The 27,927-nt window shown below is 46.6% G+C and overlaps 1 protein-coding gene and 1 pseudogene across 4 annotated transcripts in view; both read right to left on the bottom strand.

Annotated features, from left to right (window-relative positions):
• Positions 1–27,927, bottom strand: part of CDON (cell adhesion associated, oncogene regulated) — a 55,683-nt gene that overhangs the window by 11,676 nt on the left and 16,080 nt on the right. For 3 of the 4 annotated variants that reach the window (XM_064398052.1, XM_064398055.1, XM_064398053.1), the window contains exons 2-14: positions 24,706–24,842; positions 22,396–22,668; positions 20,745–20,891; positions 20,310–20,453; positions 19,299–19,586; positions 18,215–18,484; positions 16,973–17,311; positions 12,221–12,513; positions 8,710–8,884; positions 6,402–6,530; positions 4,919–5,125; positions 4,102–4,283; positions 2,821–2,926 (exon numbers count right to left, since the gene is read on the bottom strand). In XM_064398052.1, coding sequence (XP_064254122.1) covers positions 2,821–2,926; positions 4,102–4,283; positions 4,919–5,125; positions 6,402–6,530; positions 8,710–8,884; positions 12,221–12,513; positions 16,973–17,311; positions 18,215–18,484; positions 19,299–19,586; positions 20,310–20,453; positions 20,745–20,891; positions 22,396–22,668; positions 24,706–24,781 — 2,629 coding nt within the window. In that variant the 5' untranslated portion in view covers positions 24,782–24,842. Of the gene's footprint in view, positions 1–2,820; positions 2,927–4,101; positions 4,284–4,918; positions 5,126–6,401; positions 6,531–8,709; positions 8,885–12,220; positions 12,514–16,972; positions 17,312–18,214; positions 18,485–19,298; positions 19,587–20,309; positions 20,454–20,744; positions 20,892–22,395; positions 22,669–24,705; positions 24,843–26,840; positions 26,931–27,927 lie in introns of all 4 variants that reach the window. The other variant, XM_064398054.1, reaches the window with a different exon arrangement.
• Positions 6,537–8,699, bottom strand: LOC135285617 (cytochrome b-like; annotated as a pseudogene).

Raw genomic sequence — 27,927 nt, 5'->3', positions numbered from 1 at the left:
TGTTTTTTTTAGTAATTTCTTTTAAAGAAAGTCATTCCCTACAAAAGCCATAACTCACTAAACTCAAAACCCAGACATCCAAGTGCCACACATGTGCATTTAAGTTCAACAGCAGCCCTGAGTACCCTGAACATGGAACCATCAAAGGGATGTGTTTAGGGTGGATTATGATGACTATTTACAGTACCCTGGTCAAATAACAAGGAAAACTGGCACAGAGAGCTTGGGACAAGGAAGAGCTTGGTTGTGAGCAGACTTTCTAGAGGCACAAGGTACCACTGCAGCCATTGGTGTCACATGGAAAGGACACATCTGGGCTGCTCAGTTTGGCCCAAACCCCAAATAACTGAACGTGCATTTTATGAACCTGGGAACGCAGCAAGGCTGTCCTGGTGCCACTGCCCCTGCAGAGCCCAAGCCCCAGCCCCAGCCAGGCAATCTTCTCTAACAGGACGGTTTTGTCATCTCTGGCCCCTGGCCAGCTTTTCATTTAGACACCCTCCTGAAGTACTGAGCACTTCAGGATAAATCACTCCCAGTTTTTACTTTCACGGGCTTGTGACAAATTTTACTAAACAGCGACCCTTTTTTTTTTTTCTTTTTTTTTTCTGGGGAGTTTAATTAACTGTTTGAGTGCTCTTAATGCCTCTTGGAAAATACCACCTTGAACTGTTTCCACTGTTTCTAAGGAACTGTCTACCACCTACTGATTTGAGCATTAATAAAAAGGCTCGGGCGTGCTGGGGCTGTCACCGTGATGCTGCTCGAACTCCTCCGGGACCCCGGCCCGGGTCCAGACCCTCTGCCCGGCCCCAGCAGGGCCCCTCTGGCCCAGGGGCTGCCCAGCCCGCTCCGTGTCCACATCCCAGGGAAGCCCTGGCTCAGGCTGGAGCTGCCTTTCCCTAAATCGCACGTTTTCCCAAGATCCAGCCTCGGTTTTCCCGGCGCCCCCACCCCCAAGCATTCCTTTCGGTAATTACTACACCAGGTTTTAGGTTTCCGCTTCAAACCATTAGTGGAACTGGAATCAGTACAGGCACTTTAACTGTCCTCTTCGTGCACCATTAGCAAGGGAAAACATTTAAACAACTGACATCAGACTGCATTTACATTTAAAATTCAATCTCCAGGATTCTCGAAACAGAGAAATTCAGACCAGAAACGGAGAAATGCAGACCATTGCTGCAGGACAGGGGTGATCTTTTTTGCTTTTGCTTAAAGCGGCTGAGAGATACCGAGGAACCATCAGAGCTTTTTGCTTGTTGTTTTTTCCTTCAAATAAAATCTGATTTTGCCTGCAGCGGCATTTATAAGGAAAAAAAAAAGGTTTCTGCAGAGTTTTGAATGTCTCGAAAGACAAGACTTAACAGGAAGCGGTGAGGAAAGCCTGCGGCAAGCACTTAGCTAGCACAGGCATCACAACACTTTTTCCACAACTCATGCAGTCATTTCAAGATAAAATTCCCTGTCATAAAGCAGATTAATTCAAAGGTAACAGAGGGGGGAAAAAAAGCAAAGAACAAGTGATTTATGGCAAAAATACCTTAAGTCACATGTTCCTCTACATATTTCACATCAAGTGCTTCCAATCACAACTTAATTGAAAATAGTTCTCTCTCTTTTTTTTTTTTCCCTCCTGAAAAGCTAATTTAGGGGAGCACAGTAAAGAGAAGCTGAAGTTTAAATCTTTCCACCAAGTGATTTCTGTTGCAGGCTCTGGCAGAGCGGAGCAGCTGCTAATGGTTTCAGACTGCCACAAAGAGTTCAATACACACACGCTCGGAAAAAAAACCCGAAACAAGCTAATTTCACAGCACAGTGGAGCCCACTTAAACAACTAACTGCTCAGTGTATAAGATTTATAAACACACAAGTTCTGTCTAGCAAAGGCTAAAATACATTTGCAGATGAAGGTGAAGCCTGCATAAAGTTCTTTAAAGCCTCTGAGCTCAAACTCTGGATCTTTAATAGCTTTATAGTGTGCAAAAGCTTATGTCATGCATCAAAGTACTATGTGCAGTATTGTCTGGCAGGGGAAAATTTTCAAAATAAAGGTCCATTCCTCTTGTAACTGAATAAATGAGGGGGAAAAAAATAATTAACGTCATTGGGCCAGAATGAGATCACTGCGTTTGCTCAGGCCGAGCAATAAGGACATTAAATAAAATATTTTTAAAAGGGTTTTCCACTTCTCGACTAATATAGACATTATCTAATAACTTCTTCCAGGAAAATGATGATCTAATATGCACAGGGGAAAAAAATAACTTGATTAAAAGGCAAAATGAAGCACAAACATAGCTGCATTTGCACAGTGCTACAGCACTTGAGGCTAAAAGCAACTTCCTTATAGCAGGAGAAGTGATTAGGCGAGGTAGGAGGAGAGAAGGGCAATTACAAGATACTACCAGCTTAGAAAGTCCACGCTGGGGTAAATAATTTTAAAAGCCAGCTAGTTATTAGTACAGTCTGTAACCCAGATGTTTTTATCCTGGGTTAAACCTCATTTACACTGCTTGCTCTTCATACAACTTGAAGCTACACCAGTTTAAATAGACCTTCATTAAGGCTTTGCAGCTGTATAACAAGCCACACTTAAACCCAGTATTTAGCTCTCAAGCTTCCATGTCGAAGAGGCTCCAGAAGGAAGAAACCAGCTCACGTGTGGGCAAAACCCCGTTAGGGAGTTGAGATAGCTCCTTCTGTGAGATATATTATAAAGACTGCTTGGGCAAAGCAGTTTAGATTTCGTGTAAACACAGCCAGCATGGCTGCAGGGTGTCCTTCCCCTTCTCCCAGCAGGCGTGCCCGGCACCGTACCGTCCACCACGTCGCGCTTGTAGTCGCTGTCGTTGTCGCTGTCCGTGGGCCGGTAGTAGATATAAAATCCTTGGATGGGCGTGTTGTTGTTGCTCGATGTGATGTACTGCAAAGGAATTTTAACAGACTGCATGAGAGAAGAAAAGTTTTAACTGAGTCCTGCTGAGTTGTCGTCACCGAGTAGCTCATGCTCTGCAAATATGAGTGTTTTTAATAAGGTTGTGTAAGCAAAGGTGACTGAACTCCCCTGAGTAGACAGAGAGTAGGATGGGTACACGAGACTGAGCTTGGGCTGACACTTTCCTCCCATATCACTTCCCAAACCCTCAGTTAGGTTTTGACCATGCACAGCCTGAAAATCTGCATGATTAATGGAAATGGAAAAGTTAAAACCATAAAACTCTTCAGAAAGAGTTAAGGTCACTCTAAAAATCAGCTCAAGAATCTTTAAGTTATGCAGCCTCCTGAGGAACCAGAGGTTATTTTAAGTTTATTATCCTTAACATCTCTTAAGGCTGAGCTAGCAGAGCAAACTAACACTGGGAACTCTACACATTAAATCCTCCAAAGTATACCAGGGGGTTAGATTTCAAAACAAGAGCAAAGAATTTCTGTGGGTTTCAATAAGGACTTTAAAGTACTTGTTTACAATAGACGAGGTAACAGGGGAAAGGAAAATGTTTCTCTAACATGAAACCTCCACTGGATGTGAGGGAAGACGGCGGGTTTGAAACACTCTCCCAGCCACCCCAGCCTGGATTGACAAAAGCAGCAGGAATTGCAGGAAACTGAGCCAACTCACAACTCATGGCATGAACAGGGCTTGGGACAGAGTTAAGCCCACTGGTGCCTCTGAGATGTCTGTGCCAGAGCAGGTGGACTGGGGCGGCTGCAGCCTCTCACTGGAGCTGCCAGTTGGGCACATCTGGCGTAACCCGAGGAGGGGTGTGCGGGGTCCCCGCGGAGCTGGAAGGGGAGCGGGGTGGAGGGAAGCTGGGAAATGGTGCAAAAGGCAACGGACAACTGACAGGGCTGCCTCCGAGTGGGAAAGTGTCTGGAAATGGGGGCAAAGAGCTCCAGAGGCACAAGCCCCATTAAGTCCCCCAGTTCTGCCATACTGACACGAAGTGCTCAGCCCCATCCTAGGAGCACAATCACCACCCAGGCCTCGCGGGGAGGAAAACCCCCGCTCACCGCTCTGCCAACAGCTCTCAATCTCAAGCTCTCAATCCTCGACTTTGCAGCACAAACCGTGTTAAGAAGAGGCAGCAGTGTACCCACCGTCCACTTCAGCATGATCTGGGTGTCGCTGACGGCCTCGGTGTAGGCGATGTGCGGGCCGGCGATGGGCCGGCTGGAGAAGCGGCCGCTGAACCCGGCCACCTGGTAGGGGCGCGACGCCGCGCTCCGCGGGCTCTCCCCGTAGTTGTTCACTGCGATCACTCGGAACCTGTACATTTCTCCTTTTAAGGGAAAGAGGGAAAAGAAAGAAGGCCTTGCAGCAAAACAAGTGCTGGAATGAGGATTCAAGGAGAGACTAAACAGATTAGGAAGTACTCTTTGCACAGCATCCAGTTAGAAAAGGAGAGGAATCCTTGCCACAGGCTGATGTGGAGATATAAACAGCTTCTAGAAGTGACTCAGGGAATGTCCAAAGGCTATTGGAGATACCTCCATCAGCCCAGGAAATCCCTAAACTGGTGGGCACTGAGAAGATGCTTCAAAGGATCCCTATCACCATCCACTCCATCTTCTTTTGTGTTTTTTGCCTGAGTTTTCAGGGCTAGACACTGGAAGAAGTCAGGAGAGACATTTTTCCATTAATGCACTTTTCTCTACATTCTGAGTGTTCACTAGAAGGACAATTAAGTTAAAAATAGCAGTGATACACAACCCTCCTCTCCACATGAACAAGTATTTAAATTACGGTGGGGTTTTTTTCCACTTGGAAAGCCAGAAATCAACTTGAATTCATGTAACAAGCTCCTAGGCCATACACAAAACCCAAACCTAATCGAGCAGAAACGGGGTAATCCAAGCAGAAGTTAAAACGAAAAAAACCCAAAGAGCTGCAGTAATGAAAGATCATTTCTGATACCTGGCTCCAAGTTCCTAACTTCCACAGACAGCTTGGAGGGAGAGATGTTGCCAGCCGCGACGAGCCAGTCGCTGTTGCGACCCAGGCGTTTGTACTCCACCTTGAAGGCAGTGATGGGGGAGCCCCCGTTGGCACGGGGGATCCACGTGACGTAGACGGACGATTCCGAGGCCGTGGATATCGTGGGTCGGTCAGGAGCTTCTGGAACTGAACGGGGAAATGCGGTTACAAGAGGATTAGAGTCAGCTGAAACTTCATTTTCACTGATAACTGATTAGGCTCATTGCTGATGAGTGTGTTGGATTTCACATATTAACAAGGAGAATCTTTAATCCTCCTGAAAATCACCACTGCCCTTACTCTGCTGAAAAGGATGGATGATGAGCAGACAATTCAAGAGGAATTTATTATCTTACCAATATTATAAAATTATATGGTATTGCACTACTCCAACCATTTCTACATGAAAACAGACACATACACTAAGTGAACAAGAAAAACATGGTTATTATTTTCAAGCCCCCAAAATCTCTCCAGACCCAATGAAACTTCAACTCATCTGCATTAATGAGAGAAATTAATGGAGAAATGAGAAGGAAGAGAGAACAAAGCATGCACCAGGATGTACTTACGGCACTCACTGAAGTTACAGGCAGCAGTGGGACAGAGAGAAGGAAAAGGGGGGTGTTAGTAAATCTGGTTGTAAGAGCTGTGAGGCTTTACTAAACCAGCCTGGATTCATGAGCATGGAGCTGGTGCTGGGGAGTGGAGCAAGGAGCAGCAGGCTGGCAGCTCTGGCACAAGTGAGGCCCTTGCATGGCTCCTCTGACATTCAGTGCTGCCACAAACTCAGCTCCTTGCCTGTGGTATTAAACCTTTCCACTCACCTTTGGCTTTACCCCAGATTTTAGATACCTTTGAGATCTCAGCCCCTGAGTAAATCTGCCTGAACCAGGCCAAGGAGTTCAAAGGCTGGGGGAATAGGGGAGGGGTGAGAAAATGGACTATAAACGTGCTCTTTTCACTGGAAACCAGGCCAAACGTCACATCTACGGGGAAGTGCTTATATCTCCCACCATCAGAAATAAGCCTGTCCCTGGGAAGCCACAGGAAAACATTCAGAACAGATATCACACACTTTGAGAACTTAAAGCTCTGACACAGCCATTTCCCATTTCCTCTTCCTCTGGCTCTCTCTCAGTGGAAGGAAAGAGAAAACCAGAGTATTTAGCAAAAAGAAACCACAGGTTTAAAAATGAGAAGTAAGAATATGGGTTGTAAGTGAAAATTCTCATTTTTTGAGAGCCACATATGCAGGCAGCAGCATCCTAGGAAATATCCTATGTAACAGAGTAACAGAATAAACAGGAAGTAGAGGAGGCAACACAAGCACCTGGAGCAGTAATAAACACAGGTTAACTCAGATACAGCTCTTTGCAACACAGCTTTTAGTGCCCAAGTCACAACCCATCCACACTCCTACCTCCACTGTGGCGAGACAGGTCCGGAAGGATGACACCAAAGTTATTTGTGCCTTCATGAACAATGGGATGTTTGGGGATTCCTACGGGTGGAGATGGAGCCTGCGTGTTTTTCGAGGATGATGTTCTTTCTAAGATTTAACAGACAGTACATCAGTGCAGGGCCTGCATAAGGCAATGCTGTTTGTCAGTGCTCACTCTACAAGGTCACTTGCTACCATGCTGCCCTGGCTTCAAATCCCAAGCTGGACAGTCAGGATAGCAATCAGGGAGTTTCTCTGGGAGAGCAGGAGAGATTTCCCACCCAGGCACTTGGCTGTGGGTGAGTGACTGTCCATCTGCAGTACTGACATCCACAGTGCTTAGTGGTGATGCTGCCAGCTGCCTGTGCTGCCAAGCCAACCCATCACAACACCACCAGATGGGGAGAATTACACCCTGAAATCCATGTCTGGAGAAGGAGTTAAAATGCTGTGGAAGCAGCTGGAGCCAGTACACCAGGCTGAGAGGGATTTTGACCTGTGGCAGGGTAGTATGGAGCAGGGTAGGGGTAGCAGTAGTGACTCCTGAGCTTGCCAGGGATTGACCACAGGACAGTGATGAGGAAGCATCACCTGGGTTTGACATGATGGGCTGTGACAAGTGGCTTTGCTGGTGTGAAGCTTTCTCAGCCCCCCGTAAACTGGGAGGGTTAGTAGGAGGAGGAATGTGAGTAGGAACACTAGGATGTCCTTTACAGAAAAGTATGGGTGGAATGGGATTTTGCCACAGTTTGGTACAATACCCTGGGGGTTGTTTGAACCTGACTCGTGGAGGAAGGTGGGGTGGAGGAATGTGCACCTGTGATGATAAAGGGAGGAGGTGTAGCACAAAAAATCAGGTAAGTGTGGGGGGTTCTGCAGAGAATCCTCCTCAGACTCATCCTCTGAGGGTCTGTGCAAGGAAGGGGATGGCTGAGAAGAGGCTGGGGATGGATGACTGTGGCCTCTCAAAATGGTGTTTGGCCTCATGGTAGCACACAGCCCATGAAGGGGGAGCAGAGGAGGACTCCTGTGTTAGAGGTTTCTTTGTGTAAGTAGGAGCCATAGAATCCTCACTGAGCATGCTGATGGATGCAGATGAAGAATGAGGCTCCCTTTGGAGCAGGTGAGGAAGCAGTCAGCCATGCTGAACATTCCTGTGTGTCTGGCCAAGGGTGGTGCAGGCTGGGGCTGTGTCTGCTGGGCTCTGGAGGGTGAGCAGTAGGTCAGCCAGGATTGGAGCTGTTAGGCAGGTGCCTGGGAGGGACCTGAAGTTTCATCAGGCAGAGATGTTCTGGGGGGTGGGTAGGTCACAGTTAGGGAGTTGTTGACATTTTTTAGTGGGGGAGAGATTTTCAGAGATTGAGGGCCATCGGTTTTGTATCTGTTCATTCATAGAATGATGATAAGGATGGATAGGGCAAATTATCTGTTTCACAAATTTCATGAAGATATTAAATTCTTTAAAAAAATTTAAGCTATCCTGTCCATCATAGAATTCCAGAAGGGTTTGAGTCAGAAGGAACCTCTAAGCTCACCTTAGTCTACACCCTCCCCTGGGCAGGGACACCTTCCACTATCCCAGGTTGTTCCAACCCCATCCTACCTGGCTTTGGACACTTACAGGGAGGGGGCAGCCACAGCTTCCCTGGGGAACCTGTGCCAGGACCTCACCACCCTCCCAGGGAAGAATTTATTCCAAATATCCCATCTAACCCTACCCTCTGTCTCTTAAAAGCCATTCTTGGACAGTAGTACAAAAAATATCTACTTGTTTGTGTGCTAAAGAGCACAGGCACCGGCGTCCAAGTTTGAAAAAAAAAAAAGCTCTGATTAAGAATGTTGTGCTTGTTGCTGTCTGCACACAACTATCAGAACAGCTGGCTTGTGGTCAGCAGAGATTGTCACTGAGGTGTCTGCAAAGCAAACCAGGAACAGCTTTGTTGATACATGAAAACTCAGTGGTGCAGAGTTTCTTCTGTGATTAAAAACCTCAACAAGGACAGGCTGCTCCCGACTTTGCTCCTTAAAGCAAGAGAAGCCTCACAGTACAAATCCTAACAATCACCCCAAAAATAATATTATCAAGCTTTTAATAGCTTCTACTTACCAACAGCCTCACACTAAAGGAAGTCTGCCCTACAGCAATTTTAGCCATTAGAGGCTGTTCTTTAGCAAATAAATTGCAGAATACTTCACATATGGCTTAGCAGATGCCATTAAATGACTGATGTCATTAAATAAATGTCTCTGGAAGGCCAGGACACAGGGCACATTGTGCTGCACCTACCCTTGCTGGTGCGGAACGTCAGCATGGCCGGCTGGCCCTCGCCCGCGGCGCTCCTGGCCACCATCAGCACCTCGTAGAGGCTGGAGGGCTCCAGCTCGGTGAGGCGCAGCTCGTTCTCGCTGCCGGGCACCCGCACCGTGTGCCAGCCGCCCGCCGCGCTCACGCCGTCCTCCAGCTGCACACAAGAGAGGCTGTCAGCAGGGAGCTGCTCACACCCTGCATGGTGCCCTGAAGCACCTCTGCTCCTCACCAAAACCTCTGCTGTTCTACACACCCCAAAGCACCTCTGCTCCTCACCAAAACCTCTGCTGTTCTACACACCCCAAAGCACCTCTGCTCCTCGCCAAAACTGCTTTCCTACATTCACCTATGGTTTGTCTCCAGCTGCTCACAAGGGGGAAACTGTCAGCATGGAACTGGGGACTGCTCACACCCTGCATGGTGCCCCAAAGCACCTCTGCTCTTCACCAGAACTGCTTTCCTACATTCACCTACGGTTTGTCTCCAGCGGCACACAAGGGGGAAACTGTCAGCATGGCACGCTCAGAACTGGGGACTGCTCACACCTTGCACTGCACCCCAAAGCACCTCTGCTCCTCTCCAAAACTGCTTTCCTACATTCACCTATGGTTTGTCTCCAGCTGCACACAAGAGAGGCTGTCAGCACGGAACTGGGGACTGCTCACATCCTGCACTGCACCCCAAAGCACCTCTGCTCCTCACCAAAACTGCTTTCCTACATTCACCTATGGTTCATCTCCAGCTGCTCACAAGGGACAAACTGTCAGCATGGCACATGTGGAACCAGGGACTGTTCACGCCTCACACTGCTCCACACACAGGCACCAAAGGACCTTTGCTCCTCACCAAAACTGCTTTCATACATTTATCTATGTAGGTGAATTTACCTATGGTTTTGTCTCCAGCTGCACACAAGGGAGGAACCATCAACATAGCATGCTCAGAACTGGGGACTGCTCAAACCCTGCACTGCTCCACACACAGGCACCACAGGACCTCTGCCCCTCGCCAAAACTGTTGTTCTCCTACATCTACCTACACTTTGTCTCCAAGTGCTTCTACAACAAATCAGCAACTTTGCACCCACTTTCACAGCACTCCTTGGAAAAACTTATTTTCCCTTTCCATGCATACACACAGTTGGTTTTGACTGGGGTTTTTTCCATTTTCACTTGTGGCTAAATCTACAAGAGCCCAAATGATTTTCAAGCCTTCAGTCAGCCTTCAGCTGTGTGCTACCAAAGGGCTGGACCCAATACCCTAATGAGAAGGACACTTCCCCTGTACTTGCCCAGCTTTCCCTGTACTTCAGCATTTAAGAATATTTATTGGCTAAAATGGGCAACGAAAGTATGTCTTAGTTACTCCTTAAGGATGACAAAAAATAAGGATGACCCTCTCTCAGCAGGGAGACCAAAGGTTTGGGTTTACCAACACACGTATCCTTTTTTTAAAAACAATTTTTAACTTAGCAGTGAAATAACCAGCTCCACTAAAGAAAAGAAAGACATTCTGGGTAGTCTCTTAATACTTGACCTTTGCAGGAAAACATTACCCCAAATCCCAAAGGAAAAGACAAAGATTCCACCAAAAATAAACCACTAAACAATATAAGACTTTAATAAAACATTGGAGGCAGATCTAAACGCTGTGGATTATCAAAGGTTATGCCAGAGGTCTTTGTTCAACTATTTTCTTCTACAGCAGCCACTCCAGGGCTTTTATTCCCCCAACTTTTTTTTCCCTCTATTAAAAGAGGGAAATCAATAAAATAATTTAATGACACAAAGAGAGCACCACCCTAAAAACCAGGATAAATTCAGTGCCGAGAAATGCATGAGTGAGCACATTTAATGTGGAAAGGATTGGTGTGAGAGAAGGGAGAGCGTCAAAAAGGTCAAAAAAGCATTCAGAGCTTCCAGGCTTCCAAAGGCTTATGTGAACCAACCGCCTTTGGATGAGAAATTATCACCAACAAACTCTGGCACTTGGTTTTCAGGAACCAACAGGTCAAAAATCTAAGCATTCCCTCCAGGCTAAGACAAGATCAGGATGTAGAGGATTAAAAAGCTTATGAAAAATAAATCAAACAGCTTTGCCACGCAGAAAACTGGTTTGCTTAGAAGAACAGACACAGGCATTGCTTGGTTCTGATTTTAGAATCACAGAACCTCCTGAGCTGAAAGTGGCCCACAAGGATCACGGGGTCCAACTCCTGGCTCTGTACAACAGATCCCAGGAATCCCACCACATGATGTTAAGCAAAAAAGCTCGGTGTTGTGACACCATTTTTAATGCCATAGTAGGTACTGTCCCACAAATTTCAGTTCACTTTCATGTTTGATAACTTGGGTTTAATTGAGTCCCTTTGGGACCCAGTGATGCACAAAGGTAAACCTCAGCTTCCCTTCTGCTCTCACACACAGATTCAAGCTGGCTCACATTTAAATGCATTTTTAACCGCACTGACTGCACACAACATGCCCTGGAGCCCCATTCTCCATAATGACACTGTAAAGGACAGAAAAGGCTGGATAAATCTCACTTAAAGCTAGACAGAGCAGTGTATTGGTGACAATGTCAGCCATCCCTCAAACAAGCTGTGTGGGCACAGGAACACTGTGCTTCAGCTGCACGCTGTGCTCTGCCTGGCCTGAGCCCATGTCCTGGTTCACACCAGTGTGCAGACAGAAGTGTGTCAAACCTCTCCCTTGGAGAGATATCCCTTGAATGGGCTGTATAAGATCATCTCAGCCCTCCTGGACTGAGAAACCCTCCGTGGTCATGGTGAGTTCCCAGAATGCTTGGGCTACCATGTCAATTCTGTGTAACCCATTGGTTTTTCCCCCTTTGTACCACCCTCGCTTTTCCCCATAAAAACTCCACTTTCTGCCCTGTTTGGGAGGGAGCTGTCATCCCTGGCTTCCTTCTCAGGGTGCCAGAATAAAGGAACTCTGTGGAACTGCTGTCTCTTTGTCCCTGTGTCAGCCTGGGGACACCTTGCAAGGCTGAAATCACTGAGAGGTGAAATCCCTGCTTAGAGATGAGATCCCTGCTAAGAGCTGAAATCCCTGCTCAGAGCTGAAATCACTGCTAAGAGGTGAAATACCTGCTAAGAGGTGAAACCACTGCTAAGAGCTGAAATCACTGCTATAAGCTGAAATCACTGCTCAGAGCTGAAATCCCTGCTCAGAGCTGAAATCACTGCTCAGAGCTGAAATCACTGCTATAAGCTGAAATCACTGCTTAGAGCTGAAACCACAGCTAAGAGCTGAAATCCCTGCTATGAGCTGAGGTTACCCTGTGGCTGAAGGACTGCCTGAGAACCCTAAAAGCTGTCTCCTGCAGGACCTCTCTCTAGGAAGGCTGTGGCATGCGGGTCGAGCCACCAGACCCCGACCAGCCGCCACACCTCAGCAGCACTGCCGGCTCCTTGTGAACCGCACAGAGCCGGGGGCCGGGCACGGCTGGGCACAGCTGGGCACGGTACCTTGCGGTATTTGACAAAGTAGGCGTTGATGGGCAGGCCCCCGGCGCGGCCCGGCCGCCACACCAGGCTGTAGGTGTCCGGCCTGGGCGTCTGCGGGGGGCTCAGGATGATGGGGGCCTCGGGCGGGGCGGCCGCGCTCGACGCTTTTTCCACCGCAGCCGCGTCCGGAGGAGGTTTGGTTGGAGGCGAGCTTGAAAATGCCATTTCTGCACCAAAATCGCCGCCGCTCTCGTCGCGCTGGGCAAGCTCCAGAGGAGCTGTTTCTGCTGCTCTCGTGCCAGCTGCTGAAGGAACTGCAAAGGGAGGGTCTGGTTACATCCCCACCATGACGTACGTTCGCCCCGCGCCAAGGGGACGCTAAATCATTTCAGAGTGACATTTCCAAACAAGCCCTGCTGCAAAACACCAGGTCCAGAGGTGCCCACACAGATCTGAGCCTGGTGCCAAGCTGCGGCCTGGGTGTTTTTTCAGGGCACAGCAGTGGGGTTCGGTTTGTTTTATTTGGTTTGGTGTTTTTTTCACAGTAGCAAAGAGAGAAAACCTGAAACTCAAGGTCTACAGGCACAGTTTGACCGTATCTCCACTAAATTAAGTCATGGCAATGCATGTTAAAAGAAATAAATAAGTCTATAGCTAAATTTGTGAGACAAACCGAGTAATTTGTACGTCGTTGTACAAGGAACTTTTCATGGCTTGCACTGGCATGCACACAAGAGGACATTCTCCTACCCCAGTTTCTGAGGTTTTAGCTGTAATTTAGAGAAGCTTTGAAAGCTGCACAACTCAACTACTTCATTTGAAAATTTATGCTGAGAATAAACTCAGTTTACAGGAAGATCTACATGCAATTTAATACCAACGCATTTCTAGAAATCCTTCTCCAGCCTCCTCCATCCTATTTACTTTTGCTGGTATGAAAAAGAAATCTATATAGTATCAGCACTCTAAAAGAGGCCACAAGACAAAAAAAAAGCCCTATTTGGCTGATGCGGGGCTCGTCAGAATTCCAGGCAGGAAAAGGGCGGCAGGTTGGACATCTGAGATTATCCAGGACAAGAAAACATCAGTACTTAAAGCAAGAAGGTTTGGGAAGCAGCGCAGCTCCTCAAGGCTGCGCACGGCAGCAGTGGAACAGCCAGATGTTCGGAGCCCTGTCCGTCCTGTCAGATTTGTGTAGGTTTATGTTACGTGCCGGGGTCTGGAAGGGGAAGGGAATGAAGGGAACTTGGTTTACAAAACAAACAAATTCCTTGGTAATGTAAAGCCTAGGCAGTGTTAGCCTGGCTGACTCAGATTCCTCCAAACCTCCATTAAAATACCAGCAGCAAGTGTGGCTGCTATTTTTGGCCACTTTTTAAAAAGCTGGGAAGGAAAGTTCTCTTTTCAAATTGAAGACATGCTCTCGGCAAGCATTCCTTGTTTGTTTCTTCTCATTTATTTAGCAATGCCACAAAATTCAGAGACAGGAAGAAGGCAACAACATGGGGAGGATGTCCCCAAAGCCCAGATGGTTCTAAAATGCCAGACACTCCCAAAACAATCCCTGAGCGAAAGGGTATCTGTGCTGTCAGTGGAGCAGCGGGAAGGGCGTGATATTGGAAACAAATGGGAGGAGGTGGAAGGCTCTCAGCTCCGTGGTGGACCCCGAGGACGTGGGTGGGCATGGTTTGGTGCCTGCTGGCACTGGGGACACGGACGCTTGAGTGGAGGATGAGTTGTGGTTTCAGCTGGTGACAGCAGACCCACAGCCAGCGCTGTGTTTATTGCTGCAGGAGGGGAGTCGTCAACAACTGCTGGGTTGTTGTATTTTTGCTTTGGAAAACAAGCCCCGGGTAACAATTCCCATTGAGTAATTCAGATCAAAGCTCTTTTTGCAAAGTTTCTAGTATAATTATTACCCATATAACCCAGCACATCAGCCTTCTCTCTGCTGCTGTGTCTTTATGCAACTTTTTTTGGCTGCTGCTCTCAGTGCCATCCCTTTCCCCTTACCATGGAGATTTTTCTTCCTCAGCTTCCCAATCCCACCAGGAACACCAGCAGCACTGAGCTGAGTCAGGCCAAAGGCTGTGTGCACCCAAATTCCTGATCCCACCAGCAACCAGAGAAGGACTGAATGACCAAATTTAGGCTTTAAAAGAATGTATTCATAGAATCTTAGAATGACTTGGGTTGGAAGGGACCTTAAAGGTCATTCAGTTCCACCCCCTGCCATGGGGCAGTGACACCATCCACCATCCCAGGATGCTCCAAGCCCTGTCCAACCTGGCCTTGAACACTCCCAGGGATGGGGCAGCCACAGCTGCTCTGTGGCCTCACCACCCTCACAGGGAGGAATTTCTTCCCACTATCCCATCTAACCCTGCCCTCTGGCAGCGTGAAGCCATTCCCCCTTGTCCTGTCACTCCAGACCCTTGTACAAAAACCCTCTTCAGCTCTCTTAGGCATGGGAAGGGCGTCTAAGATCTCCCCAGATCCTTCTCTTCTCCAGGATGAACCATCCCAACTCTCCCAGCCTGGCTCCAACTCACACATTCCATAATCCCCAGTACTCTGCTGCCTGCTGTTGTTTCTCCCCTTCAGCTGCCTCATTTCGAAGGGGAAGAGCCCTCACTTTTTCAGCCTCTCCTGCTGCAGAAACCCTTCCCCAACTGCTGTGTTCCACAGCACCTTTGCTTGTTCTCCTGCTCCCCTGCTGACCAGGGCACAGCCCAGGCAGAGCCAGCAGCTCTGGGTTTTATCTCTGCTGTGCAAACAGGTCACATTCCCAGGCACTTCTTCCCTGCTCCTTTAACAGCCAGAGGATCCTCCCTCTTTCCAAGCTCTCCAAATACCTCAGCCCAGGCTGGAGAAGCCCTCTGAAAACCTGAATGCAGCACATCAGTGAGGTCACCCACACCTGGCACGTGTTTCCAATCACATTAAGACTTCCCAGAGCTTCTCTAAGGTTTCTGTAGGAGCAACTTCAGCCTGTTTGCCCCTGAAACACCCACCTGCACAGACTAAATGCTCCTTGTGTTTTTCACTCCCTTTCCTGCTACTCAGACTGCCTGCAGTGTATTTTTCTCCTTCATTTCCATTAGATGAAGTTATTTTGGAGATTTAACCTTGTGTTCAGTAGCTCTGGGAAGCCCCTGCAACTGTCTAAAAAAGACCCAAAAAAGGGAGGGCCGTGGGTGCAGGGTCCTGAGGCATCATTTTACATTTTGGTGGTTTCTCACTATGATGGCAGCTGAAGTTGTCCTGCCCACTGTAAGACCATGCAATGAATCACAGCCTGGAACAGATCCAGCAGAAGGAGAAAAAAAAAAAGATCTATTTTTCAGCCAAATGGGCTCTGTTACTGTGTGCTGGGACAAGGCAAATTACAGGACCAGGTACTGAAGCTGAGAGGTGTTTAAGGTGATCCTTCTACTGAAGAAATGGAATCCCAGCTGAAGTCATTCAGGTGCTTCGGAAGTGTTACCTGGCAGGAATTCTTCATTAAACAGCTGAGTGTCTGAGCATGTCTTTGGCATGGCTGGGAGCTGTTCTAAACCCCTAACAGCTCCCAGAAAGTCCTCAGAGACTTTTATATCAAAACCAAATGCCTTAACCACCCTCTGCACCATAATCAGCAGCCAGTACAACGTATTAGAAACCGATAAAAGTTAATAAACAAAGCATTAAAATTGAACTCAGTGCCATAAAATTCTGAGGCAAAGCACTGGGATTTTTCTCTTTAACACAGGCTGAATTCCGGGATGATATTTAGTTTCGTTTTTCCACTCAGCAAGGTCCAAAAATAACTGATTTATAAAACTACATGATGGGATCACTTTCTTGAGGTTTCTTCTTTCTTTTTTCCCCCTAAGTGAACCTTTAAGCATCTTTTTATGTTATTTACAGGAGTTTTAAACTCTAACCAAAGAACTTTAAATATGGGGCCACATATTAAATCCCACTAACCCGAAATCTCCCTGGCATTCAGCTAAATTAACTGAGGCAAGGTGCTGAAAGAGCTGAGAAACTTAAGTAACTTCATGTAACTAAAAATCCGTATCTTGGTTCTTGTGAAGGGAACCTGGGGGAGCTCAAACCTGTTATTAATGTCACATAATATTCCAGTGTGAGGAAAGGCTCTTTCCTGTCTTGCTTTAGTGTAAGTACTGTCTTTTCCTAGTAGCAATTTCAAAAAATAAATAAAAAATAACTCCCTTGGGAGAAATGGATTTATAGAAAATTCTCAAAACCTGACAGAAGGCTCACATAATATGTATTTGTATGTAAACACTAAGACAAGAAATGTTGACTTAGAAATGTTACGGACTAGGACAGATATTGCTGAGAGAGATGGAAATAGAAACAAGTTTTAAACGATGGTTTTGTAAAAAAGACAAGATACTTTGGAGAAACAGAACTATGAAAGATGTATTGTATTAGGACCTACGAGGGGTAGTTTTAGATGATTGGCTTTAAGACATTAAAGGCATTTCGTCCTCTCAATTGCCCCATCTCTGAGTAGAAAGGGGCTTAGTCTGACACATCCTCAGATAGTTTTTTTCACATAGAAAATGTTAAGCCCATGCAATGCACACAGCATTCCTCCTTTGCCTGAGGTGGGATGGAGGAACTGCTCCATGAAGACAGCTGAGACTCCTCTGCTTCCTTCCCCCAAGACTCCGCCCCACCCACCTGCCACGCATTTCTTATTTTGAGGCACTTCTCACCCAAATCAGGGAGCCGAGGGGGAAGTTTGGGGCGTCAACTCACCGACGGTGAGGAAGGCTGCGGCCAGGGCAGAGCCGTGCTGGTTGCTGGCCTCGCAGCGGATCTGGCCGGCACGCTGGGCGGTGACGTTCCGCAGGCGCAGGGAGCCCCAGCCCGCCCGGGGCACCGAGGGGCACCGGGGCTCCGACCCTGCTGGGGCAGGGCTCTGTGCTCGGGGGGCAAGCCCCGGCGTGGGGTGGCCGAGCAGGAGGCCTCTGCTGTCGTACCAGCGGATCAGAGGAGCGGGCAGGCCGGTGGCGTTGCAGGACAGGGTCACGTCCCCACCTGCCACCACAGTGGTGTTGGCTGGGGGAGAGGTGATGATGGGCACAGAGTCTTTGCCTGGGGGGAAATGCAACCAAAGAATGAGTTCAACTAATTCAACATTCACTTAATGTCAGAAGAAGTCAAAACAATTTAAAACATCACATGTGGTTCTTTCTAACCATTTTAACAGTTATTTCTTCTCTAGACTTCCCTTCCAGACTGAAGAGATCAGCACAAACTTCACCTTAGAGAAGGCTGATAAAAACCTACACTCAAACTGCACTTTAAATTCCCTAAATGATAAAGACTTGACTGTCAGTTAGGAACACAGCACAGGCAAAACTGGCTTACTCCACTCCACACATGTACAAGCCACAAAATCTCCGCTCAGCCAGGCTCTGCACAGCTCACACCAACCATAACTGGTCCAGAGAAGGTTCAAAGCTTCAGCTACGCACGACAGGGAGAGAAGGGGACAGCAACAGTCTTGCCAGCATCCTTGTGCCAGCAGAAATCAACTTGTCTGGGTATTAGAAGGTTTCTTAGAGAGAAAAGAGATCAAAAAGACTACTGGTACCTGATCCTGCCAATCTGATAGAGGGGAAGTATGCATTAGCCCCAAACCTGATGATTTTTGTGTAAACTTGATTATGGAACAGGCTTAACTACTCAGCAGCCAATAGTGCTATGTGTACCCAGCACAACAGGATCCTGATTCCATTTAAGAATAAATCACATCAAGTCCAATCATAAGCTGATTTGATTGAAGCTGATAATCCAGGTTTTAAGTATCAAGTAGCCACAATACCCCAGAAATCCCTGCATCTCCTAAAATCCAGCTGAAAGCACCTTCTTTGTAAGATTAGTGGTCAGAAACAAATTAGTACATAATCTAGAGGAAAAAAAAATACCACAACAGAAAAAAGCTTAAAGTATAAATGCTTAATGTGAGTTCTCGAGGGCTGCAAGTGCTCCTACCTGGCTGGACACGGAGTCTCCCCGTGGACTGCACAAAGCCAATTCCATTGTTTCCCACGCACTGGTACAAGCCAGAGTCCTGCAGGGTGACCCCGCAGATCCACAGGTGGTTTCCCGTGGGGAAATGCCGTGGGGAGGGCTGGAGAGGAGCCGCGTTGTGGAGCCAGGTGAGGGCGGGAGCAGGGCTGCCGCCGACCTCGCACCAGAAATGGACGCTCGCTCCCGCGGCCACCGTCTCGTCCTGCAGTCCCCTGGAGAGTGAGGCAGGCTCTGGAAAGGGAAATGATTCTACATAAATGACTTAGGCTGAGTCCTGAAAAAACTGCCGGGAAACATTACACAGGCTTATCACATCCAAAGGCTGAACAAGTGCCACAAGCTGCACAGCCCGAAGCTGGTTTTCCCACGCGTGGGCTCATTTGAACGGTTTCTCCCTTTTATTTCAACAGCCACATGTTTGCATTAATCTTGTAAATAAAAGACTTCTATTTTCAAAACAATTAATTAGTGACATCCCCCAAAAAGAGGTGTGTTGTGCGTCAACACCCTGTTTTCTGAGAAACTCAAACACACACATTTTAAAACCCAAACAAAATCTGTCATGAACGCAGAAAAACTCAAATACCAGGAAAATCTGCTACGATGGAAAGGGGAGGGGAGGAACAACTAGCAGGCAAACAAAAGAGGACAAATATATGATTATGTTTCTTTTGCTTTTGTTGATGTTCTCATCCAAACATATCACCTTCCCTCACCAGTTTTTGTTCACATACAACCTCAAAAGAAATAAATCTGGTCCCTGGCACATTACTGACACTGGCACTCTGTAGGAAAATAAATGGATCAGTTCTTCCCTTTGAGTTTGTTATCCTTCCCTGTTTCATTATTTCAGACTGCAAACGGTTTGAAGAAATAAATAATTACGGATTTTAACTTTGGAAAAATGATGGGATATGGTCATTATAAACAGATCTGTGCTCTTTATTTTAATACGCTTAAGGCTGTTTGGAAGCAGATGCCAAAACTAGCAGGTATATGAAGGGTGTGCTTGTTGCCTGGATGTGAAAATGTCTTTAACTCTTACCAAGTACAGTAAGCGAATAGTTAACGTATTTCACTGCTCCAGAGTCACTTCCCACCAGGCAGGAGTAATTCCCAGCATCCGATGGCTCCAGGCGGTCGGTGGCCAGGTGGGAGTGCAGCAGCCTCCACCGGCCTCTCCTCAGCGCATCCCAGCCGTCTTTCACCCAGCGGACGGGGGCTGCAGCTGACCCACTGACCACACACTCCAGGGTCAGGGCGCTGTGCCGGGGCACTGCCAGCCTCTGGGGAGCCAGCGGGTGAAGGATCTGGGAGCCACCTGAAGAAGGGCCTGGAGGAAAGGAGATGAATTGTGGAATGGAATCACAGAATGGTTTGGGCTTCTGGTCACCTTGGGCGGTTCCAAGCCCTGTCCATCCTGGACTTGAACACTTCCAAGGATGGGACAGCCCCAGCTTCTCTTGGCAGAGACACTCACAGGGTCTCACCACCCTCACAGGGACCCAATATCTAATCTAAACCTGCTCTCTATCACTGCCATTCCCCCCTGTCCTGTCACTCCAGGCCCTCTCCTCCATTTTTCTTGTAGGCTCCTTTCAGGTACTGGAAGGTCATAATTAGGTCACCCTTAAACCTTCTATTCTACAGGCTGAATTATCCCAATTCTCTTAGCTTGTCCTTGCAGGAGAAACCAACCAAGCTTTTAAACCACACCCTCCCATCCCATTCTCTGTCCTCCTCCATGTCTTTCAAACACTGCACTTGGGACTGAGCACAGTGCTGTAACACTGCCACCCAGAAGTCCTGCTCCAAAAGAGATTTGGGACAGAAGTATTAGCAGTATTCCCTTTCCAAAGGTGACTGCCTGGGATTTGAAAAGCAGTCATGCTGCTCCTCCACAGTGAGGGGAAATAAGAACTGAATGTGCAAAGAATTGCAGGAGAGATCTTACATACCATGGTGTTGGAGGCACTGATAGGCCCTTGCTAAAAAAGGGATGTTATTTATTCTGTTTGAGCTGTATTAATTCTGGAAAGATGAACTGAATACTCACGTGTGACTGTGAGCTTCCGTGCAGTGAGTTCTACTCTGAGGTCATGAGTAACTGGGTTGTATGCTGCACACCTGTAGGATCCTTTGTCTTCTAAAGATACATTCAAAATTTGCAGGTTTCCAGATGGAAGAATTAGGTAGTTGTCTAAACAAGTGGGGAAGGTGAAAAGAGGATTAAATTTAATTTCATTTCAGAAGAGGTCTTCCTTTTCTGTAATTTTTAAAATCAATTTGTCAGCTATACCTACTTATTCTAAATACAGAATCAAAAAGAAATCATCATGCAAAGGAGATTCATTTCCAAGGATAGGTTTAGATAAAGTAATTTGTACAGGAAGTTCTGCAACTTTCCAGAGGAGTTTTTTTTTTCTTTAGGTTCAAAGAAAAAACTCCAGGCAAGCTTTTGTTGGATACTTACATTGCACGAAATCCTCACCTGTTGATTGTTCCAGCCATTTCCCCCGCACCTGGAAGCGAACCTGTGCTTTGGGGTGACTTTCTGGCACCTTGCACCCGATGAGAGCTGTGCCTCCCTCCTCTGCTGCAACAGCAGCCGTCCCCAAGGCATCAAAGTCAGCCAAACCTGGAGAGAGTTGGGACAGGGTAAGAGCAGTCACGGCTTGGGAGAGGGGAAGGGCAGTAAGCTCGGTATTTGTGTTCAGAATACAGCTGGTCTCATGCTGATTATCTTCTCTGGTGCAGCTTTTGGACATTCACATCAACAGGCCTGGTCTATCCTGCAGCCCATAACAACATAAACCCTCCTTATCCACTTCCTTACTACAAAAAGCTTTTACATGGGAACAGTGAGGAGGAAAAAAAATCCTACATTCCCTCAACTGCTCCCAGAAAAGCCAGCAGAGACACTGGAAAGCTGCAGGACTCCTCACACACTCTGAGGGCACTGCAGAAGACAATTCACACTGACAGCAGGAAGCTTGTCTATAAAAACAAGGAATTGTCTTTCTGGGATGATAATGTGGCAGGCAGAGAGCTGCCAGCACCTTCCTGTGTGCTGCCAAAACCTCCAAGGGAGGAGGGAAGTGTAAAAGCTGCTCTCCTACTCTCTCCATGTTCAAACGTCTTTCAGGCTGTGAAGTTTTCTTATGTTGGCCACCCTTGGAGCTCTCTTGAGAGGGACTGGCCATGGGTCAGTACTTTACCAAAACACTTATAAGAGATTTTCCTCCCAAGGGGATTTTGGACATGCTCCATAGATGAGGTACCCTTCCAGAGAAATCACTCAAACCCTGCTTGACAAAGACCTGATTCAGACAGCACACAGGTCCCAATCAGACAAACCACGCTCCTGCAGGAATATTGTACTCGCATGCTCAGCACTGCACTGTCCTTTCCACGTGGAAGACATTGTCCTTCCTCTTCCAAATCCCTTGAGCTCACACAATTTACAGATCAAGCATCAAGGCAAAGACTGATCAGAAGAACCAGTGCAACTAAGAGATGGGAAGCTGTCCCTAAGAGGTGAGAAGACTGTCCCCACCTGAAGAACATCAACACCGGTTTGATCAAATCAAATGAAAATGAATATCTGCAGCTCCCACTTATTTCCCAGGCAACAATTCCCACAGATTTCTCCTCAACTCTCAAGCACACTTCTACAATGGTGTGGCAGCTCAGATTTCTTTCAACATCCTTTGTGAAGGGAAGCATTTGGGAATCTTGTATTTTCAGGCCAATTCATGGAAATTAATATTATTTCCTTGAATAACATTTGTGTTTGCTGAAGGAGACCCTTAAGGCCCTTCAACTTGAAATGAGGCTGACACCAACACTAAATCTATCAGGTATGGTTTGATGTAGCTGAAGTTTTAAAAGCCTCCAAGGATGGGGATCCACAAGCTTTCTGGGGAATCTGTTCCACGGCTGCATCACCTGACCGGTCTCAGATGATGCAATTAAAAAAAAAGGCAAGAAGTGTACAATCCATCATACTGTGCATACTGGCTGTGGAAAAAAAACACCCCAGAACATTCTGATCTGGGCATTTTCTAAAAGTCAAAGAACAAAGCACGCAAGCCAGCTGAGAACTGGCAAGGAGCAAAGCACAGAAATGCAGGTGAACTTACTGCCCATGGACACCGCGGCCGGCCGGCTCAGCACGGCGCCCACGCCGCTGCTCGCCACGCACTGGTAGCGCCCGCACGTCGCCGGGCTCAGGGACACCACTGTCACAGATCCTAGCTGGATTTCCACCTCTCCCACCCTGCTGCTCAGAGGCTCCCCATTGAACAGCCAGGAAATGCGAGCTGTGGAGGGCTCGGCAGAGCAGCGCAGCTGGACGGGCTCACCGGACTTCTGGACCGTAGATGAGGGCTCAGAAATAAAACGGGGAGTTATATCTAAAAGGAAAAAAATATATATGTTCAGTTAGAGACCAGAATTTTGCATGGACAAAGGTGATGAGGTGAACAATGTGTTGACTGGTAGGAAAGACTCGCTATATAAAGGGTCTCTAAACTCTGAGTTGCAAGTGATACAATGCAAGTTGTCCTTTCCGTGGCAAGAGGAACTCAGGAGAGATTCCTGCTCGCTCTCAAACACAGGGAAAATGTCAAGATTCGAACCCCACAAAGGGTGGTAACAACAATTAAATGGAGGTAGGTGCAGTAAGGGGGAGGTACACCTCCAAGTGTGCACAAGGCAAAGATGTCATGCTTGCCAGGGCCAGCAAAAATTGCAGTCCCACTGGATTTATCCAGAGGAAAACAGCACCCGTCACCTGAAGAGATGGAGCACAGGAACACGCAGCTGTAGCTGATCTGTCCCATATGAAGCAGGCCCGGACGTGACTTGTAAAATGCTAGAAATGGCAGGAGCCTGCCAGGTATTTACACAGAACCGTCTCCGAGTCTGCAGAACTAATTAAAAATAGCCGGATAAAAAAAAAGCTGGACGAACAGCAAAGGCTCTTGCTAATTCCAAATACATGGACTTCATCAGGACAAGGATGATGAATTGGGCATCCATTATCTTTACTCAGTAAAGATGAACAGAAACAGGAAGAGCTGCTAATAAATAAAAGGTTCAATTCCACAGAACTTGGTTATGAGAATCCATTTATTTGCCAGAAGAAAATTCCTGCTTGTTGGAAGAGATTTTTTCCTATCCTGGCCAATGAAACACTGGGAAGTATTTCCATTTGTTTTCTATTGAATTCTCCACTAAAGATTTTGCATGAAGGAAGCAAGCAAAAGGCAATTAACACCAGTAATATTTAATTGGTTAGTAATATAAATTAGGAGAAAAAACTAAATTAAAAATAGACACATTGGCAGGGAAAAACAACTTCTGGTTTGTAAAGGATCTAAGGAATTCCAGATAGTACGGGTCAAGATGATATTAAATGACATCCAAGTCAGAGACAGTTTTCTTATAGGTGGGGCCCTGGGTTCATGCTTTTCTTCTCAAGTCAGTCCATCCCAGCTCTGGTTATGAGTTTCAGATGAGAAACTGCACATTTTTAACTGAACCATAAACTATCTGCATAAACATAAAATAAAACTGGAAATTAAAGTGTGGCTTCACTTAACAGAAAAAGATGAAATCCATAAAAATGGTATCCAAGCATTTCGCAGGACTCCAGATGTCCATTTTTAGCTTTTAATTAGAAAACTGTTTTTCCTATTAGTTCAGTTTGAATTTCCAGGGATAACAGGGAAGAACTGACCTTTCAGTTTGCTTGCCACCAATTGCTATGAAATCATACTGTTACTTTCATCTTCGCCCCTGCCCTCACTTCTGACACCAAGGCTGCACTTCGCGTAAAAGGCAAAATTGGTAGCAGTGACCCTGCAGCTGGAATTTATCTCCTATGACTGCTTGAAAAATAAAATTTATCCCATTTGCTCATAACGATTGGCTATGAAGTGCTAAAAGTAGTAAAAGCTTCTTTTTTGTGTGGTTACGTTAAGACAAGCTGACTACACAGAGCAGATGTGTCAATTAAAACCATCCCTCTTCTTTTTTTTTAACACCAGAGCTGTTCCAACTGCAGCCACGCATCAGCTTTCGGATTTCAAAGGGCTGATTCCCCTCTCCCCCTGAAAATCCAAACCCCTCCCAACCCCTGGGAACACAAGATGCACTGCATGCAGCAGAACCGGCGTCCAGCTGAATCCATGGAGATCCCAAGGAACAAACGCACGTAACTCAAGAGTCCTCCATGTTCTGGAGCTTGTCCTGAGCCAAGTTTTCACAAGCAAAGTCATATATTGAGTGTAAGGCTGTGTTTCAGTGCTCCATGCTTCCTTAAAAGCAGCTTATTGACAATATCCGTTAAAGTTGGCCACTTTGAAATGCACTCCCAAGCGTTGTTGGTTCCAAAGCTTGAGCTCAACCCCAAAACCTCCAAGTCCCCAGCCTGGGCGAGGCCTTACCTGTGCTGGTGACAGTGACCAGGCTGGTGGTAGCAATGAGGAGCAGTGCCTGGAAGCGCCCAGGGGCTGGATGCATAGCGCCAGATTATCCAAATTGAAAGCCCAAAGCTCCAGACTAAGATGAGGCACGGAAACAGCTACAAAACAAACAGGCACATGTCTACTGTGAGTTTCAGGAGTTTGTCTTTTAACTCTCTTACAACAAAGTGTTTGGGGTTTAAAGAAAAAAAAAAAAAAAGCACAACCAGGAAACAGCTAATACTATTTGCAATATAGAAACCATCTGTAAAAGTGAGTTAGAGCTGAACTTCACTATGGTTCCAAGGACTATTCTTAATGTAAGAGTTTTTCCACAGCTGGGGCATGAGGCATCCGCACTGAACCGCTCTGCCTTGATAAATTAGACTCCGTTCCACCCAGAGGAGCTGGAGTCCAAAGTAAACAGCTTATCTATTGGAGATAATATTGTTTGCAAACAATAATCATTTGACCATCTATCATCAGGCCGCACTTGTTTTACAAGTTTCTATGAATCTACTGCCGCAATGCCGCTACCGATCTCAGTTGCTCTAAAGCTGCTCACTGAGACCTGTCATCTGCTGGCTCCTTCTGCTGGGCTTTACAGGCAAACCATAGCAATGAAAAAACAGCAATGTTGGCCTTGGTCTCATTTATATTCCCAGAAACTGGTGCTTTCTCCTATATCCTTTTGTGGCATGCATTATATCCACTTTTATCTCCGTGGCTGCTTCTAGAGCGGGCAGTCCTTTCCTTGGCCATACCACACATGGCCATTCAGCTATGTGGGATCTCATGTTCATCATCAAAAATAAAAATTACATCACTAAACCAGCAAAACACAAGCGAAATATTATCCCAGAGGTTGTTTCCAACCTAAATGACTCCACAATAAATTGTTACACCAGCAAAACACAAACTAAATCATGGAACCAGCAGCAGAACTTGCCCGAGGTGAGTCTCAGGAACGGTGTTTCTGACACACTGAGTCTCAATCAAACACTGGTTTCTCCAATAAAACAATAAATCCACAGCTGTCATTCATGTAAATGTCCAACTGGCCTTGCGTAATGCCGTGATGGATAAGATCTGAGCTCATTTAGCACAGTTACTTCATTTATCAGCCCAGCCATACAATTCCACTGCTGATAACACTCAACATAGACTTTAAACATCTCATCTATCAGCTGCGTATATAAACATGTATCCAACACACACACAATAACTGGGAGTTTTACTTCAGCACAGAAACAAGTGCAGCAATACACATGCTTGTTAGGAATAAGTCCCAGTTTATTGAGTGTTCACAGAGCCATTTGCTTTCCAAGAAGCTGGATCCAGATATCAACAACAAAATTATTCCTGTGGTTTATTTAAAAATAACCATATTTTATCATCAGAGCATCACTGTGAAGTATATATGCAAATGAAGCATCAGGAAAAGCCCCCAATCACAATTAAATAATCACTCTGGATTTTATGGAGCTGTTTGCTCACTGCCACTTCTGCCCACAAACTGCACTCTGGGTTACACTGACAGCTTGAGAGGGCGGCAAAAAACGCTGTCGAGTTCTGCCCCCATTTCTGGGCAGTTTTATCTGACCCGGCAAATTCATTTCAGCTGTTGGGAAGAGCCGGCGATCCTGTGGCCCAGGCTGGCTCCCAAGGCAAGCCCGAGCTGCTCTGGGAAGCCACAGATGGCAGAAGAGCCCAGCTGTGCCGAAGGGGTTGGTTTATTTGAATTCTCCCTCGGTTCAAGGGCAGGAGCGCCGCTCCACCAGCGCACGCAGAGGACAAAGTAAACACCCAGAGAACTTGTTAACATCAAACACTTTGCTGAAGAGGGCTGGGGGCAATGTTGCTTTTTGCCAAATCTTCCCTCCACTATTTATTTATCAAAAGCAATGAAACGTATATTCTGGGTCAACTTTAACCCCAGCACATGGAGCTACTGGGTTATTTTGCAGCTGTCTTTTTAAACAAGGCCAGCTCATTATCTTTAACTAAACTTTATCTTTGGAGATCTACTTTATCCAGGCTCTGATTTCCCTCTGTTTATCTTTCTCCTTACATGTTCCTCGCTGCCAGTGTCAACAGCTACTCCTCTTTTGACCTACCAGTTTGGCTTTTGCAGGCTTGTGGAGTGGTAAGATCAACTGCAAAGCAGTGAGTACACAGAGCGAGCCACAAAGACCAAAGTTCTCTGACTGAGGGAAAAAAAAGGAAAAATATTGTCTTTAACTGGAGTAGGGTTGTTCAGCACCAACACTCAGGCATCTGAAGGAAGCTTCTCAACATCTGCTTCTGAAGGGATGGCAGAAACATCTTGCTCACCAGTAGATCTGGGAACACGGGGGAAGATAAGACCCAGCAACCCAACATAACCAAAAAATGCTTCTTTCTTTTCCTTCTGCAGATGGTGACACTCCAGAAGCCCCTTGTTAAATACAAAGAGGGCAAGACCACAGCTCGTAGTTACCTGGTCTTTTGCAATCCCATGGAGAAACTCTGCCTCTTCAATATTGTATTAAAAAAGCCCTAAGGATGGAAAAACATGACTCTTCCCCTTTGCCATTTTTTTCAATAACCCTGAGGGGTTATTTTGACAGCAAATTTGGGACATTTTGACAGCAAATACCAGTCACTGGGGTCCTGTGAGGAGCATCTTGGTTAGGTGTGACTCTGTTTTAGTGTCCTGGACTCCAAGATGAGCTCTACTCAGAACAACTCTGTCCACTGCTCACTGTTCCTAGATTGGAAGGATGTACCTCCATCACTTGTGGATCAAATAGTCAAAATTATTTTGAAGTAAGAGGTGTCACTGTCTGAGCATTTTAAACTAAAAGAGAAGTTATTAATATAAATAATATTCAAGGCTGAATAGAGACAGACATGGTTTTTATGGCTCAGGAAAATGTACATTTCACTTTCACTGGCCATTTCCCCGGCCCAGAAGAAAGGCACAGCATGGCAAAGGCCACATTTCTCCTACTTCCACCCAGACCTCTTCACCTAAAGTCATCCTCCAGTTATCTTCATGCAGCACTTGACCTCCTTGTCAGCTCTAAAGTAGGTTATTGCTCATGGATCAAGGGAAACAAGGAAGATAACAGACTTGTGTCAGGGGGAGAGGTCATCCTGACCATTCCAATGGATGCCTGCCCCTGGGAAGCATGCTGCACACACAGGGGCACCCAGAAACGT

Source organism: Passer domesticus, chromosome 23 (assembly GCF_036417665.1).
Source record: "Passer domesticus isolate bPasDom1 chromosome 23, bPasDom1.hap1, whole genome shotgun sequence".
NCBI classification, from domain to species: domain Eukaryota; kingdom Metazoa; phylum Chordata; class Aves; order Passeriformes; family Passeridae; genus Passer; species Passer domesticus.
This window is presented reverse-complemented; position numbering and strand designations above follow the sequence as displayed.